General features: G+C 40.4%; 1 protein-coding gene across 4 annotated transcripts in view; it reads left to right on the top strand.

Moving 5' to 3' along the window:
- Dock10 (dedicator of cytokinesis 10) overlaps nucleotides 1-17,355 on the top strand; it is a 253,826-nt gene that overhangs the window by 110,907 nt on the left and 125,564 nt on the right. For all 4 annotated transcript variants that reach the window (XM_041649870.1, XM_041649869.1, XM_041649868.1 and 1 more), the window contains exon 3: nucleotides 9,366-9,455. In XM_041649870.1, coding sequence (XP_041505804.1) covers nucleotides 9,366-9,455 — 90 coding nt within the window. The remainder of the gene's footprint in view (nucleotides 1-9,365; nucleotides 9,456-17,355) is intronic.

Here is a 17,355-nt window from a genome sequence, read left to right as displayed (position 1 = left end):
GGAAGTTCTCCTCTTGGACACAAATCAACATATTGCTTTAAGTAAAAGCACTGAGAAATTTGATGCTCTCTCTAGAGGCTCCCTCTGTCTAGTACAGCCCCTGGCACACAGCTGACATCAGCAAAGGTAGCCTCCCCCTTCAGACACTTTAATGTACAAATTAGATGATTTCTGTCATTAGGTAAGAAAAAAAATGGTTCATATCCATGTATCAAATACCCAACATACTCTATGGCTCATGGGTATTCCAAAGAGTCTGTCAAATAGTGAGTTAAAATGTTCTTCCAGAAGCGTTTTCCTCTGTCTCTTGGCACAGCAGGCAGAAAGTACTCTCCTGCTATGTGCAATCAAGACCAGACAATAAAAGTTTTTCTTTTTTCTTTCTTTTTGGTTTTTAGAGACAAAGTTTCTCTGTGTGACAATTATAGCTATTTTGGAACTAGCTCTTCTAGACCAGGCTTGTTTCAAACTCGGAAGGCCTCTGCCTCCCAAGTGCTGGGAATAAAGGCATGCTCCACCACCACCCAGCTCAGCATAAGCTTTTATTACTACTTCTTCCATCATTATCTTGTAGTATGAAAAACAAGTGTACATGTACATATTAACCCATGTATTCAAAAACATAGACAGCTTCATTGTTAAATTTGCTACTGTTGATTTTATCTTTATGTTTTGAAGTTGGCAATAACAGAGACAGACCAAAAATACCCTTGGTCTCCAATGTGTGACTTAATGAAGTAGTTAAGGGAGAGGAAGCAAAAGAACAGTTTTAAGGACACAATGAATCATGTTCAATGACTCAGACTAAATAGAAACTAAGGCCAAATCACATAACAGAAGGTGACAGTGCCATAAATGACTTTCTTGCTGGGTGAACAGTGCAGAAATACTGAGATAGAATCACTGAAACAGTGAAGTTGAGATGTCTGAGAACAGGAACCCTGGTCAGTCTGCATTGCTTTCCAATGCAGCGTCCACTTAGCCAAAGCTCCTCTATTGAAGAAAACTTTGAGAACCGCCTTTAGTAAGCTAAGCATACATATCAAGAATACCAAGATGAGGGGCTGGAAAGATGGCTCAGCGGTTAAGAGCATTGCCTGCTCTTCCAAAGGTCCTGAGTTCAATTCCCAGCAACCACATGGTGGCTCACAACCATCTGTAATAGTGCCCTCTTCTGGCCTTCAGGCATACATACAGAAAGAATATTGCATAAATAAATAAATAAATATTTTTAAAAAAAGAATACCAAGATGAGCAGGAGACGATGCTTATGCTCAAATCATAGAACTTTCTGCTGTGAGAAGGGCCACTTCCCAAATCATACTTCTCTGCTCTCTGTTCAGTGGATGAAGTAGCCTGCCAAAGAAGTTATACCATCTCCTCAAAGTTCACTTTCTTAGTGATGGCTCAGAGTCCGTGTTCAAGGGCACTCAGGTTGATCCTGCAGTTGCCATCGGCTGGCTGACAAAACTGAGTGACACATTCCATCATGTCTCAAGGGCTTGAATTTTTCATAGTTTATTTTTAGCTGTTGAAAGCAACTGGTACTTGGGGACTTCCACACTTTACCACAGGGGCCGTTCTATGAGAGGAAGTTCAAAGACTTGCTACGGTTAAAGTTACAAAGAAGAAAGGTCATGAGATTTGTTTTTATCTAAAATATAGCTTAGTATTTCATAGGAATCTTAACTCTTTTTAATCTGTGGCTTTCGAGCATGGGAAAAAGCTATAAATGGCTCATAATGTTTGTGCAAGGGCGCTGCTGTTGTGATTTGAAAGCTAAGTAATAGCTTGTGTTCAATTAGATCATTTCTCAGTTATAGCATCCCTCTCATAGAGAGGCCCTTGGCCAAGGATGTAAGCCACTGAAGACAAAATTCGAACAGAAGCACTTTGATTTTCACTCTTTGTCTCCTTCAAAACAATACTTTATGCATCAGAAGCTTCCTTAAAAATGAGGTATCCAATCAGGAGTAAACAACTCAGTTCTCACTGTGAGTGGTGCCATCAGAAAGTCAGTGTGGCCTTACCTAACCATAAACAGTGAGACTATCTTATTTCCAGGAAAAGGCATAGAACTGGACATGACCGTAAGTCTCACAAAGACAAGTATTGTGTGTTTTCTCTCTTACGAAGTCGAGAGAGGAAATATGTGAAATAAAAAGGGAGCTACTAGGTATTTGGAAGGGGAAAACAGAATAAGAAAGGGTCATAGAGATGGTGAATATGATCAAAGTGTATCACATATATAAATGGAATTGTTTTAATAAAACTCTTTGAATAATTAATACAAATTAATTAAAAATAATAAATGAAAATTTAAAAATTAGTGTAGCAAGGAATTCTAGTCTTTATTTTAATCCCAGCACTTTGGAGGCAGAGGCAGGCTGATCTCTGTGAGTTTGAGACCAGCCTGGTCTACAAGAGCTAGTTCCAGGACAGGCTCCAAAACCACAGAGAAACCCTGTCTTGAAAAAAACAACAAAAAAAAAGAGTATAGAGTGGCCCCTTTCTGTTTCATTGTACCCAGAATGTATGTCCGCATGACGTTTTAGACATAAATGTTCACAGAGGCATAGCCCCCAAATGGAAACAAGCAAACTGCCTACCAACTAATAACTGAGAGTAATTTGGCATATTTGACAATACTCATGAAGGACATATGGAATATGGGTACATGCTACAGTATGGGTGAACTTTCAATATACCATGCTGAGCCCATCAGAAAGGACAACTGTTGTAAGAATGTGTGCCCTGGGGAAATGAAGTAACATGAGCCCTTCCTCAGAAGACCCAAGGACAAACTAAAGTGCCATGCCATACATGTTTTCCCGTGGGACCAATGATTTTATCAGGCTTGGTTATAGACCACGAGCAAGACGTTTTGATGAAAGCATAGGTGACCTTTGCTTTGATGAAAGCTGCCGCACTGGAAAGTCTCCATGTAGCTTATCCATGGCCATATAAATGGAGCCCCCTCTCACCATCTCCCCCACCTACATACTCTAGCATGTCTCAAAATCCTCTATACCACATACAGTTAGGACTTAATTACACACAAATAACTGGAAGGAGTGGCTGAACACCTGGGTCAGGGTTCAATGACCCTTCCCATGTCATCGTCTTATGAGAGAAGGTGCAATCCTCATTGACTCACTCAGGTAGGCATGGCTGATCTGATGTAGAGAGGAATCTTTGGCTCAGAGGATAGGGTGCTAGGTCAGTCGCATATAAATGATTCTATTTAAATGGAATGTGTCGGCATAGAAAGCAGATGTCTCCAGGTACCAAGGAGAAGAGAGTATGTGCAGACTGCAAAGAGACAAAGGGTTTCCTGAGGTGTGATGAAGACATACTGAATGTAAATAGGGATTATGGTTTCACAGCTCTGAGTATGCTCAGAATCGAGAGAAATTTACCCTTTAAAATGACATGTTCTATGGCATATTAATTACAACTCTCAATAGTGCCCTCTTTCTTTTCTTTAAAGAAGGTTGTTCTAGGTTATGAGTTCAGAAGAGATGTACATAGTCAAAGATAGAATACCAAAGAATCATTAAAACACATCTACATTCAAGTTCTTTAAGAGTAATAAATAAAAGATACCAAAGGAACTATATAGGGCATAAGAAAATTAACAGCATTTTATTTGTTTTTATTTTGTACATAATGGCATTTCGCCTGCATGTATGCCTTCCATCATCTTCATGCAGTGTAAACTACTGTGAGCTGTCATGTGGATGCTTGGAACAGAACCTGGGTCCTTCTGAAAAGCAGCTAGTGCTTAAGTAGCTTAACCACTGAGTCATCTCTGAATTACCTTACTACGTTAATTTTTATATTTTATTCCCAAAGCAGGTTTTATGAAATCGGCTGTGTTACTTACTGATCCCATTGCTCCAACAAAACACCCAACAAAACAACTTAAGGAAGGAAATGTGTTTTGGCTCATAGTGGGAGGTCCTGGTATTGTAAGCTTGAGGCTACAGGTTACATAGCATCCAGAGTCAGGAAGCAGACAGACATGAATGCTAATATTTGGCTTCTTTTGCCTTTCTATTCAGTTCAGAAGCCCCAGCTCATCAGAAAGGTATCACCTCTCTCTCTCTCTCTCTCTCTCTCTCTCTCTCTCTCTCTCTGTGTGTGTGTGTGTGTGTGTGTGTGTGTGTGTGTGTGTGTGTTTGGTTTTTCAAGGCAAGGTTTCTCTGCGTAGCCTTGGCTGTCCTGAAACTTCATACTTAGAGATCCAGCTGCCTGTGCCTCCTAAGTGCTAGGATTAAAAGTGTGTGCCATCACCTCCCAGCAGATGTCACCCATATTTAAAGTGGTCTTCTGTCCTCATTTAAAGCAGGCTAGATAATCTGTCACAGGTGAGGCTAGCCCAGAAGCTAACTTTATCTAGAAAACCCTCACAGATATGCCCAGAAACTTGTAAATCCTGTGACGTTGACAGTCCACATTAAACACCATACCTGCTTAAATGTGATAGAACACTCATTTAAGATGACCAAATGAATCAAGATCACAGGTTTGGGATTTAAAATATTCCGTGTATTGGCTCCCAGTATGACACAGACAGTAAATTAGAGAGTTTAGGAAAGAGAGGAGGTTGGAGTGAGCCATGGCTTGTTTGTTTGTTTGTTTTTGTTTTAAGGGACTGGTATCTATATAAAACCTGAGATTTACAGAGAATTAGTTGAGGCTTTCTTGAAAGGTGAAAGGTGGAATAAAGAGCCTCTGGAGGACCAGCACCATTGTGGGAGGAGGAGCGTAGGTTGCGCTGTAGAAAGGACATGGGGAGTCAGCCAGGGTGGGCAGGCTACTAGGTCAGCTCAATTCTCTTCCTCTGGAATCACAAAAAAAAAAAAAACATGCTTTTTCCTCAGTTTCCCTACATGGTAGGCTTAGCCTGCACCCCTGAGTCTAACTGACCAATGGGATGAGCTGGTGCCGAATGTACCTTTCCACTGATGCAGCACTGGTTTCTGTTGCTCCTCACGTCTTTCTGTGTGAGGCGTGTACAGTCATGTGCTTCTCAAAAAAGATCTTCATGTGCAAAAAGGCAGAAATGTCCACTCCCAAGATCAGATCACTATGTTCTATACGTGTACCAAGCTGTCATGTGTACTCCGCTAAACTTGCCAGAGATCAAGGAACAGTCATCATTAAAGGCAAAGATGTTTCGTTCTTGCCTCCTTGGGGGATGGAAGATGCACTACAACCCCTTGTTACATATCCTGCATGTCATATATTTACATTACAGTTCCTAACAGGACCAAAACTATAGTTGGGAAGCAGCAATGGAATAATTTTCTGGTTGGGAGCCAGCCCAGCACAAGGAACTGTATAGAAGGGCCGCAGCATTGGGAAAGTCGACCACCACGGGTCTAGAAGATGAACCACAGAAAAAGTGAAGTAACTTTTTCAGTGCTTTGTGGGTCTGAGAGTTCAAGACCATGAGCCTCACTGACGCACTTAAATAGTGCAATGACCAAGTCGTCACGCTGGACTTTGCTGAATCACGATCAATACCTACTTATGGATGGTTGCCCACTGTTTCTGCCACCTATAGCCTATAGTTTTCACCAAAACTAGAAGAGTTTCCCTGTAAAGCTCAGCAAAGTTATTAAAGCATCATTCTCACATAGTTTACAATAAATAAGAAAAAAACGCATTGGTGTTATTTCTGAATGTGGTTAAAACACACACACACACACAAAAAAAAAAAAACTGTTTTCAAAGCAAGCACAGTAATGTGTCTTCTTTAGTAGAAATCAGCATTGGTGCCCTAACCTGCTAAATGAAGAGGCATTTCCCTTTCAATACATGATTAAGTGTGAGTTACTTGTTCGTTGTGGAGCAGCCTACATCTTAATCAGGACTGATGGAGTTACTTAAGTACCATCTTTTCTCTCCTTGCCTTTAGCAGCTGGGACCGACTGTAAGAACTGACACAGGCCGCCTACTCAGCCCCAGGACAGCAAAAGCGATCCATCCCAGACTTTAACCGTGGCATTTAGCCAGCTGGGAAATGGTCCCTGTGCTCTTAGACTGAAGTCCAACCCAGAGTCATTTTAACCAGCAGAACGGCTGCTGCAACAAAACCACAAAGGCTACCGAGCACAGCACAGAGGGAAGTAGGAAGTAGCAGAGCCGGAGTCAAAGACACTGAATACTGTGGGCCTCAGACTGCAAATACAGGCTCGGGGCCATCGGTTCAGAAGTTTTCCTTTCCCAATGCCCGACAATACGCCCCTTATGAAACTCTTGCCACCAGATGAGCTCGGCCGAATGCCAGTGCGGTCTCAGATCTGTTCCATGTTACTGAACTCTACCAATTGTGGAACGGAGCTTTATTAAAGAGAACAGGAAGTCTGTTGTGGCCAAGGCAATTTGTAGTGGTCTGAAAACACCGACTTCTCAGAAAGGAAATTCTTTTTAAATGTATTAATACCCTTAACAAATAAGATTCTTCATACTTCTATTTTGACCAAGTTATTTGTGCTCCATGCAAGCACTTTAAACAAATGTAAAACAAGAGGAAAGGCACCAAAGTTTTGAAAGCTCTAACCTCATCGAGGCCTTTTGGTTTTTTTAAACAAGTGTTTCAGTTTTATACTGAGATGGTTCGCATGTCGTGTCACGCACACACATATATGCTCACAGTCCTCTTATGCCGTGTTTGTGTTGTACGAGGTATTCAGCATGCACAGAACATGCAAAATAAAGTCCTAGGTTTGTCACATGGTTTCATAAGCATGACTTAGTCACAGTGATCTTATTTAGTGTAGGATTAATGTCATTTTGTGACCACAGGTCACCAGGAATCCTTCTAGCTTCATGCATTGCTCATGGCTAGTATCTTACATGTTTGTCTATGCTCAACATGCTAGGTCACTGATGTAACACTGTGGGAGTCTTGATTTGTAGTGATTTCTGAGACTGAAGCAAGTAACCCGGTGTATCTGTGAGCTGTCTTTCCAAAGTCATTCCTGGGCCACTGAAGTCTAAACAATAATCCCCAAGACTCAGTCTAGACTAAGTTGTTAGTATTCACAGAGAGACTAACAATAAAGAAGCAACTTGAAGGAGGAAATCAGACAAAGAATTATAAATGAAGAAAATCAAGATAACTCTAATCTTGCTTCATTGCATTCTGCACAGAAACAACCACTTCCTGGTCTGTCTGGAGACCTCTGCTTCATCTGCAAGACCTCCACTTGCTCTCTCTGTCTGCTCTTGGTTTAACTTGGCAGTCTCAGCTCTTCCCTGTGGTGATATTTTGCTTGGGCTGTAACAAATAAAGCTTGCTGGAGGATCAGAGTGTAGTGTGAGCCAGTGGTTAGCCATAAAGGCCCGGTGATGGTGGTACATACCTTCAATCCCAGCACTCAGGAGGCTCAGGCAAGTGGATCTTTAAGTTTAAGGCCACCCTGGTCTACTGTGAGATTGAATCAGTCTAAAAGAGAAACAGAGCAGCAGTTGGGATCACACACCTTTAATCCCAGCTTAAAAGGTGGGAGGAGACAGGAGTTCAGAGCATTCAATCTGAGGATTTGTAGGGACAGGATGACCCCACTGGTTTAAGGATTCAGCAGAGGTAAGAACTGGTATGGCTAGCTCCACACTCTGATCTTTAGGCAAGCTTTATTTGTTATAGCACAAACAAAAATATCAGCACACTTGCATCCTCTCTTCTATAGATACCATGAAGTCCGAGAGACTGGTGAGCTCACCCCTTAGCAGTACTTTAAGTTGAACATTACTTTTACTGAACGAAATATCTGGAACACCACATTTTTCATCATTTTTATCCTCTGATCTTAGAATCATATGATGTTCTTCCTCTTTCACAACGTCAAAACCCATGCTTCCCACCTAGACATGTATGTGCGTACTCCCACAGACATACCCATGTATCACACGAGTTCACACATGCACAGGAATACACAGATTGGCACACTATAGGCATGCACAAGCTAACCGTACACAGCACACAAACTTACAGCATATATACACTCACTATATTATCATACCCTTATGCATAACCACAACCACACACCCACACTTCCTGTATAGATACACTCATGCACTACACAAATCACATGCTCACTGAGTCACTTGCCACACCCATGCACAGCAGAGACACTGATGTGCTTGCCTAAAGTCACACACACTTACCCTGAACAGGCACTGCATACATACACTCAGGAAAAATTCAACAGACGGCCGGTTAAGCACCCTACTAAACATTGAGGTTATGGCAGTGACAATAAATGGGACTTGCATCAGGTGTGAAGGGGAAATTTGAAGAAAATGCTAAGTCTGAAATCTGGATGAAAGGGATGATGGACACAATGCTGCTGTGGCTGACACATGGCGACAACACCATGAGCTCAGAAGACAAAAACTCTTGCATCCTCTTCTCCTAAACTAACAGTGGCTTTTGAGATTTTCGTTTGTCTCAACCACCAACGCAAGAGCATGCCTTTCATCAAAATAAGTTTATACAAACTGCAATTTGTATCTCAGAAACTATGAGGAGTCTATTCAGGGAATGCGTGACCTAAAATCTCCTCCGTGGTTGGTACCATGCTACCGCCAGTCATTTTCACCACATCACCATGAAAATGGACAGACTGAAGGAAGCTGGTGGCCGTGATGTAATTGTGTTAGAAAAATTATACGCCAGAACCTGGAGACACATCAAACAACAACAACCTTTGAAATTCTATTGAAAGGCTTCATGAGGGATCTTACGTATCAGCTTATGTGTATCCATTTAATAGAATGCTATTTGTATAAATAGCTATTTGTTTAAAGATGTGAAATTTTTTACTTATTTCAACAGAAAATAACATTTAAAACATGACCTTTTTTCTTCAATGTGCAAGTTTATTTTGTTTCCTTCCTTTTACTTAGCTATGTTTGTAAACACACACACACACACACACACACACACTTCCTAAAAGGGGATAGGTTTAGATGTTACTATTTACAATAGGATCTTGTAAATTCTTAAAATTCATTCCAAATTTATTTTAACATGAACAGTAACAAAAGATTCTAATAGAAACAAGTTACAAACACAGATGTTCACATTTTTTTTCCTCTCGGTAATAAAATGGATTGTAAAACTCTGAGCTACACAGATGAAGCAATAACTATGGGAATGCTAGTAGGCGTGCATTTGGGATTATTTGGCTCTTTCTTCTTTTAAAGGGATTAAAACATAAGGGTTTTATGTTTCTTGGGGAAGCTTCTCCACCCAGCTCGATAACAATCAGCCCTCGTGTTTTTGGGATAATGGTCCACTCCATGCATTCAAGATGGAAGGCTTAATTTCTTCTCCTGGTTCTTCTCAGACAGCCACGGTTTCTTGGGATATCCGAACACTGTATTCTACGGTACCGGAAGAGGCAGAGAACAAAGCAGAAAGCTTGCTGGTGAAAGAGGTAAGCGTGGTGCTCTCATTTATTTCTCTCTGAAGTGTTTGCTCCTACCCATACCCACCATGTCAGGCAACCTCAACACACTTTTCTGCTCCCATTCTCCCGCGTGCTCATCTGCAATAGAGAATGTCACAGATCATCGTCTCAGTCTCGGTGCCCATTTCAGCCTTTGTCACCTCTGGGTTGCCTTCCATCTTTCTGTAGCCAGTTTTGATTATATAGCAATTGCTCTGTTTTAGGTCTTTTGTTTGTTCTTTTCTTTCAACTTTCACACTGAGAAGTATTTGACTCTTTTTAGTAGAAAGATCTAGCTTTGCTTTGCTTATTCATGCTGCAATTGAAAACGAAGAAGGCTGCATTCCATGAGAATCTTAGATTGTAGAGTATCTGCTTTTAGAAATATAGTTATTTCTGCTGGGAGCTATGAAAAATGCTGATGATAAATCTCTCTGGACAGCTTGAGGGACTGATTTAAAAATCTGTTGACAACATATACTTGAATTCAGTTGATGAAACAACTTCTTCATCTTCTAACCAGACATCAGGCTGCTTTGGGGTTGGGCCAGCACACAGCAGCTAAGAAGCAGAACTTTACTGGATGAACCCAGCCCCTCCTTTACACACAGCAGAGGGTTAAAGTGCAGGCCAACTCAGATTAATTGGTAGAGGAAGGGTCTAAATGTCCTCTGTACTCTAAAATGTGGCGTGTCCTAATTATAATTCAGATGAAACTTCTATGATGGTTAATTACCAAGTTGGGACATTTAACTAGGTCCTCTTACAGGTTCTTTATAAGATCCCAAATTTGATTGCTAGATTTAGTTCCTGATACCTTTTGGATTTTTTTTATAAAGGAAAGTAGAATCTTTAAAGCACATTTACTTTTCTTACTGTTAATTGCTGATATATTTAACATCTTTTAAGCTATTCATTTTAATATGAATGACTCTATGGAAATTATGTATCAAGTTTGTAGTTAAATCATTTTCAGATTATTAGATTTTTCTTCTTTTCAAATAAGCTTATTATGTCCTAATTTTTGTCTCATTGTATTATCAATATCCTAAAATAATGTTGGATAACAATGCTGATACTGAATGCGCTGTTTTGCTGTCTGACTTATTTTTGTTTTATGGGGAAGCCATTATTATCTTTTCTATTTTATAAACTACTGGCTTTTATATTGTTTTCTGGTATTGTTTAATTGTTTTTGAAGAGATGTCTTCCTTAGACCCTTTGAAGTGCTTTTAAATAGTTTCATCAGAGAATCTAATCAGTCTATTGTTATGCAGCTTCTCTGATATAATTCAGCACTGAGGTAGAATTCATAATTTTTTGGCACGTTCATTTGCATTTCTGATATGAATGTTCATATTTTTGTCCATATTGTGTTATTACCCTAATAAGCTTTTGCCCCCTTTCCACTGTTTTATTACAAGCTTTTACATCTATAGGCATAAGTAAATTTGTATCTTACACATGAGCAAATTTGTATCAATAGACATGAATAAAATTTACTTCTGGCTTTCACTTCATTTTTTTGGCATTATAGAAAATCTAGCCTTAAAAAATAAATTGGGGATACAGTTGTAGTGTATATGGTAGTTAAAAGATTGACTAGACACTACTCCAATACCTGGGGAACAAAAGCATAATTTTATAGGGATGTAATGAATGTGAAGAAGACACCCCATGTGACTTCCAAAGCCCTGATGCCATGTAACTACATGGATGCTGCCGGATGGCCTTGAATTCATTGTACAGAGAATACTGTGTCCCCGCAGCAGGGACAGGAAAAAGCCGTGTTGAGTGAGCCGGGTCAGCTTGCTGAGAGTACAACCAGTGAGGTCAGCTTTAGGGAGCCAAAGCATGCATGCATGTCACCTACAAGTTTCACTGTGAAAACAGCTCCACAAGAATCCACAGTTCCCACCTGGGCCTGAAATTGTACTCAGCGTGCTGATATCCGCAGAGTTCCTAGAGTGCTAAATACAATACCATATGGTAATCTGCTAGTGTTTTCCATGCCTTTAGCTCAGTTAGCTAGCGATACTTTCCTGTAGAGCCACTGCCTGTGAGGAACCGAACCCGAGTTAACTGCAAAGTTGATCATCTTACTCTTTGGTGGAGCAATCAGGGTTGAAATTTGTTGGACAAATGAAGCAAGTTTTCATCAACTAGGAAACAAATATTCCAAATTAAAAAAAAAATGGATACACCATACTTTTTCCATGTTATTCAGCAAACAAACAAGGGGAACAAACTAGTGCCTAGGGCAGATGATTGATGAACAAATGCCCCCAAAGGCCCTGGCAACAAAGACTTTATTGTTCATTTTGGGAGATTATTTTGAAAATTCTCTTTCCCTTATTACATAAGAAAGAAATTCTACATGAAGGTAAATTTAAAATAAAAAACAAAAGTCACAAAAGTGTGGGAAAACGTTTTTAAACGGAGATGAAAAGTGACAGATCCCACTCTGTAAAAAGTGTAAATTTCTGCATGACAAACGGCGAAATCCTAAAGTAAAAGAAGTTAAAGCTGTCACCTGAACTCTATATATTTCTTCTGATAGATGCACAATACGTATACGCTTCTAGCAGTCAAAATTCAACAAAAGCTTTAAAGAATCTTTTTAGTTCATACCTATGCATGTGTGTGTGGGGGGGGGGGCTGCTGTGTACCATGAACATTCAGATGGCCATGGAGACGGATTTTCAGGATCTGGAGTTATGTACAGTCGCAAAGTGACTGAAATGGGTGCTGGGAACCAAACGTGGGCCCTCTGCAGAAGCACTTAGTGCGCTCGGCTACTAGGCTATCCAATACTCAGAATTCTACAGATCTTAATATGAAAATGGCAACTCAGGGAGAAACATGCAAAAGATATAGGCAGGCAAATGCAGTCAGCTAAGAGGTATGTGCTAGAGGTCATAGAAATACAAACAGAAGCAGATTTTATAAGTAATATCTGAAGGACAAAAAAATAAAGTAAAATGATTTGATCATGGCGACAGTATAGAGGAAAATGTCAATACAACAGTATTCAAAGTGCATCTGTAGCTTTTGAAATTTACCCACAAGTAACTTTAAAGTGTCATGTGTAAATATGTACACATGTAAAAACAAGCTTAAATATATGCGTGTATAATTATAAGCATGTATATTGCTGATTGGTAAAATTTAAAATATCAATGGGAACTCTATTTAAAACATTTTTAGCACATTTATGTGTGTGTGTGTTGTAATAATACACAGCCATTGAGATACATACATTTAAGAGTCAGGCATTCTGGTATACGCCATTAACCCTAGCACTAAGGAAGCAGAGGCTAGCCTAGTCAACAAAGCAATTTCCAAGAAAGCCAAGGTTAGAAAAAGCCCATCTTGAAAACCAAATAGAAACATTTATATGTATGTGTATAGGTATATATACACTTAAGTATATGAATAAATATGCATTCAAAATATTAGGCCTTGTAGGGCAATGATATATACATACGTGTGTGTGTGTGTATATATACCTCATAATTCTGTGTTCTTATAGTATTAAAAGTAAATTTTAAAAATTTAAAAATATCTTGTAAGTAATTAGAATTTATTTGTAAATGCTGCCAGAATTGGAACCCAAGTCTGTGGCCAATGAACCCAAATCCCACAACCAATTCCAAACCTCCACCCCCAACCTCTCGCATCATCAAGTGTAACGTTGTTGCCTGGAAGCCAGGTCTGCCCAGCTCAGGAGAACCCCGAGAGTGTGGGGCTCCTCGCCGTCAGCCGTTCCTTGTGTTTCCAGAGCCCCTGCGCCACGGCTTCCAATGTCAGTCGCTCTTCCAGTTCTCTAAGGTCACCTTCCACTGCCAACAGGCTGACCTCAAAAATCTGCCTTTCTCTTGTTTCTTTTCCTGTAGAGAAATTTCCTACCTTTGCGTTTGTTCCACTTTAATTATTACCTTTCAGCCTTTGGCAGGCCCCTCTCTCTTGTACACTCAGCTTCCCTCTTCTTCAAAGAGAAGAATTCCTTCAAAGAAGGGGGAAACTTGGAAGAAATCATTTTATTTTCATTAACTTTTTTGCATCATCCTCTGTAAGAAGCTCCTGAATTTGGTTTGAAGGATGGAGATGAAGCAGAACTTGTGCTTGACAGTCTAGGAAGCTGGAACATCTCACTTTCAAGAGTCCCCCATTGGCAACAGAACATCAATAGCCAGGCCCGCCTGTGGGTGGCAGATCAAAAGAAAAGGAGTTCCCAGAGAGTTGCTTTAAGATGGAGAAATGCCCCCAGAGAAATACGCTGGCAAAAAGGCTTGACTCAGATCACAATAGCAGCCAATCATTATTGCCTGTTGCTTTGTGTCAGAGAGGCATCTAAATCATTCACTTATAATAATTATAAACAAACGCTAGAGCCAAGCAGCATCTTTTTTTTTTAAATATTTATTTATTATGTATACAATATTCTGTCTGTGTGTATGCCTGAAGACCAGAAGAGGGCACCAGACCTCATTACAGATGGTTGTGAGCCACCATGTGGTTGCTGGGAATTGAACTCAGGACCTTTGGAAGAGCAGGCAATGCTCTTAACCACTGAGCCATCTCTCCAGCCCAGCAGCATCTTTTAAGGATGAGGAAACCACATCATAGAAAGACGAAGAAACTTGAGCAGGTAGTGTCATACAGATAGGAATACGTTCAGTATCTGGCCCCAGGCCCCTGGGCCCAAACCCCTGGACTTTTGATTGACAGTGCTAACTACCAGTCTGAAGCTCTGCCCTAGTGTCCTCTGGAATGAATCTTCCCTAGCAACTGCGCTGCAGCCTCTGTCCAGCCTCTGGTATATATAATCAGCAGACTACACGTGGGGAACACCACTGCGACCAGATAACGCAAGCACTAAAGTAGACTCAGACATTTGCCCGACTTTTGCAGAAGCTCGTCTATTTCGCCATGGTTGCTATATTGAGCTTCCTTCTTGGTCCACCCTGTGTTAAATTACCTGGGGACTCCATGCGCCGGCAAGGACAAATGTTCTGGTTGCTAAGCAACAAAATGGAAAGAATCTAGTTTCAATTCATCCAGCTCGATAAAAGTCTTGAACTCTCTCTCACACATTACTCTATGGTGATAATTCACAGCCTCGTGTAGAAGGTAGTGGGTTTTCTTTCCCTTTGTCTTGATTGACTTCATATTTTTAAAGGAAATTAAGTAAAATGAACCATGTCTCCCTTTATCTGTTATTAATTATCCTCCCTGTCTTGGAGAGTGAGCTTAGCTCTTTCCCACACAAAAGCATAGGCGAATTTCGTACCTGAAATATTGCCAGCTCTGTAAACAGTTGGCCACAGTTGAGCAAAAATGTACGTACAAAACTATGTTTAAGTATCCTAAAGCACAGGTATTTATTAACTCTTTTACTGCCTCATCCACAAGCCCTATATGATTAACTTGCCAGTGTGCACAGAGAATGATTGTTCAACCTCTGTTCACTCTGACCATGGTCTCCAAATTCCTTAAATCACTGTGCTTTATATTTCCACTGTTAAGAAGGAACGTGCCCTTTATTTTGACATGCATCAGTTTCTCCGTCTTTATCTAGGACTATTGACCTAGTGATGTGATCCTAAAAGTAACACTAGCAAAGGTATGGGAAACAAGAGCTTGGGAAGACTGTATCTGATCCCCCAAACTACCTTTACATCTACTTCTATGACCATGAAAAAGAAGTACAGTCAACTGCTCCTGGGATACCATTCCCACTTGGGAACAGGGCAATAAAGGAGTTTATACATAGACTCCAGGCTTCCCAAGCAAAATGTCTACAGTAAAGTTTCTGTTTAAATCCGCAGCAAGGACTAAGAGGAAGTTCGGCCCACTAATTAAAACTAAGCTGCTGGTTTATTCTTGCTTAGCAAAAGGAAATGAAGAAACAGCAGATTGAATAATATGATGGCTCAAAGGAAAACGGGCCCTGGGAGCACTTCAGATGAGCAGACAAGGGAAATACTGGTTAAGTACTAAGGTTTCAAGTTGCTTTGACACCAAAGCCAGTTCAGTTAATGGAACCCAACCTTTCAATAGGTGTAAAATCGACATAAAATGAGAAGAAAATATTGAAGTCAAGAATCCAGGTCTTACTTTGGTCGTGACATCCAATCCTTAGAAACTAGAGTGTTGCAGAAGCAATGTTTGAAAACAGAAGCAAATTTCTCTATGTCTCTGGCGTAAGTGTACCTGGATACACACGATCCTTATGTCTGTCTTTACGGGGGCAGTGCTGAGTTACCGTGGGCAGTTCATACTTTATGCAGGGACTCCAGACTAGAAATAGTGGGGTTTTCCAGGAAAAGAAGGAACATAAGACTTATGATGGAAGAGAAAATACGAATCATGTTTAAGAAGCCACAGCAAAATCACACTAAAAGCCCAAGGACCTCCTAGTTAGAATTGAGGCCTAATCAATTTCCTACCAGCAGGGTGTTCTGTATAAACCCAGTACACCAAGGTGTTTGCAAGTATTACACACACATACACGCATGTACTCCCTCTCTTTCTTCTCTCTCTCTCTCTCTCTCTCTCTCTCTCTCTCTCACACACACACACACACACACAGAGAGAGAGAGAGACAGAGACAGAGACAGAAAGACAGAGACAAAGAGACAGAGACAGAGAGAGTCTTTAATTTGTGGACATCCACTTAGACCATCTTAGAAGGAAAATGTTATGAGCCATTTCTCTGACTTACTTGACCATTGATAAAACAATATGATTTCTCCTAGTATCTTGAGAAACACATTCATTTGATAAATGTTGGCTTTGAGCTGATCCAAAAACATCATCCTGAACCAGGGATCCAGTATATTTCAATCGAAGTAGAAAGCCCAACATGCATGCCTGTCTTTGGAGCATCTGCTGATGATGCAAAGGAGAACACTAGAACCCCCAAAGTGCAAATAAGTGGGACTTTCTTCTCATCACCAAATCTCCACAGATAATTCTGATTGTTAGTATCTAAACGTCTGCTTTTGTCCAAGGGTGCCTCATTACTAGGACAGAATTCCCAGACAAGTATCTGAGAAAGCTGTTCTGGGGACTCTCCCCCATCAAGAAAACTGAGAAAAAACAGAACCAGCTCTATGTTCAAAGACAATAACAATGGCCATAAAGGCCAAAGAATCCTTTTGAGCCATTAAATATCTCCTCTCAAACTTGTGTCCAGTTAACAGGCTTTTCTTTCTGTTCCCCTGGAAGCGAGTTTGAATCCAGGAACATGAATACATTACTACTGCTGCCACTCCCAATTTAGGTGCATGGCATTCATTATGGAGTCTCACTCAAGGGCTAAACTCTTTACATAGGAGGCTCCTTTCCCTCTGATTTTCTGTTACTGTGGGTCATAGCGTACTGGAGCTAGAATGACACTGTTGAAAGGCGTCAGCCATTGACTGAAAGACTGGATGGAATGAACTCTTTACCTTGTACCATTTGCTTAGCGGGTGTTTCCCCATGAATGGAGCACAGGCTTTGCTCTTGAAGAGTACACCACCAGGAGAAAAAAAAAGTCTGTTCAATCAGATGAGCAACCCTGGGAGTTTTACTAAGAAAAGAAGAAGCAAGGTCAGGTACATATAGCAAGAAAAAAAATATAAAAAGAAGGCACTGAAGAATAGATTGATTGCTCTGGAGAGTGTCAAAGCCTAAAGAAAAGTTGGACATATGAGACTATTAATAGCCCAGAAGGGTGATTATACAGATCTATAATAACAATAGCAGCATTTTTGTAGCTGTAAAAATAAAGAGCTAATAAAGGAGATAGAATTTGGCAGGGTTTGGAGATTAAAAAGTAAGTAAAGAAGAATGTGCCCAAGCTCACTGACTTGGAGTACTGTGGCAGTAGCTTAAATAA

This window comes from Microtus oregoni, unplaced genomic scaffold, assembly GCF_018167655.1.
Source record: "Microtus oregoni isolate MIOR12 unplaced genomic scaffold, Mior012 000004F_ref0000308, whole genome shotgun sequence".
NCBI classification, from domain to species: domain Eukaryota; kingdom Metazoa; phylum Chordata; class Mammalia; order Rodentia; family Cricetidae; genus Microtus; species Microtus oregoni.
The sequence above is the reverse complement of the archived record's forward strand: the minus strand, read 5'-3'. Positions and strand labels throughout refer to the sequence as shown.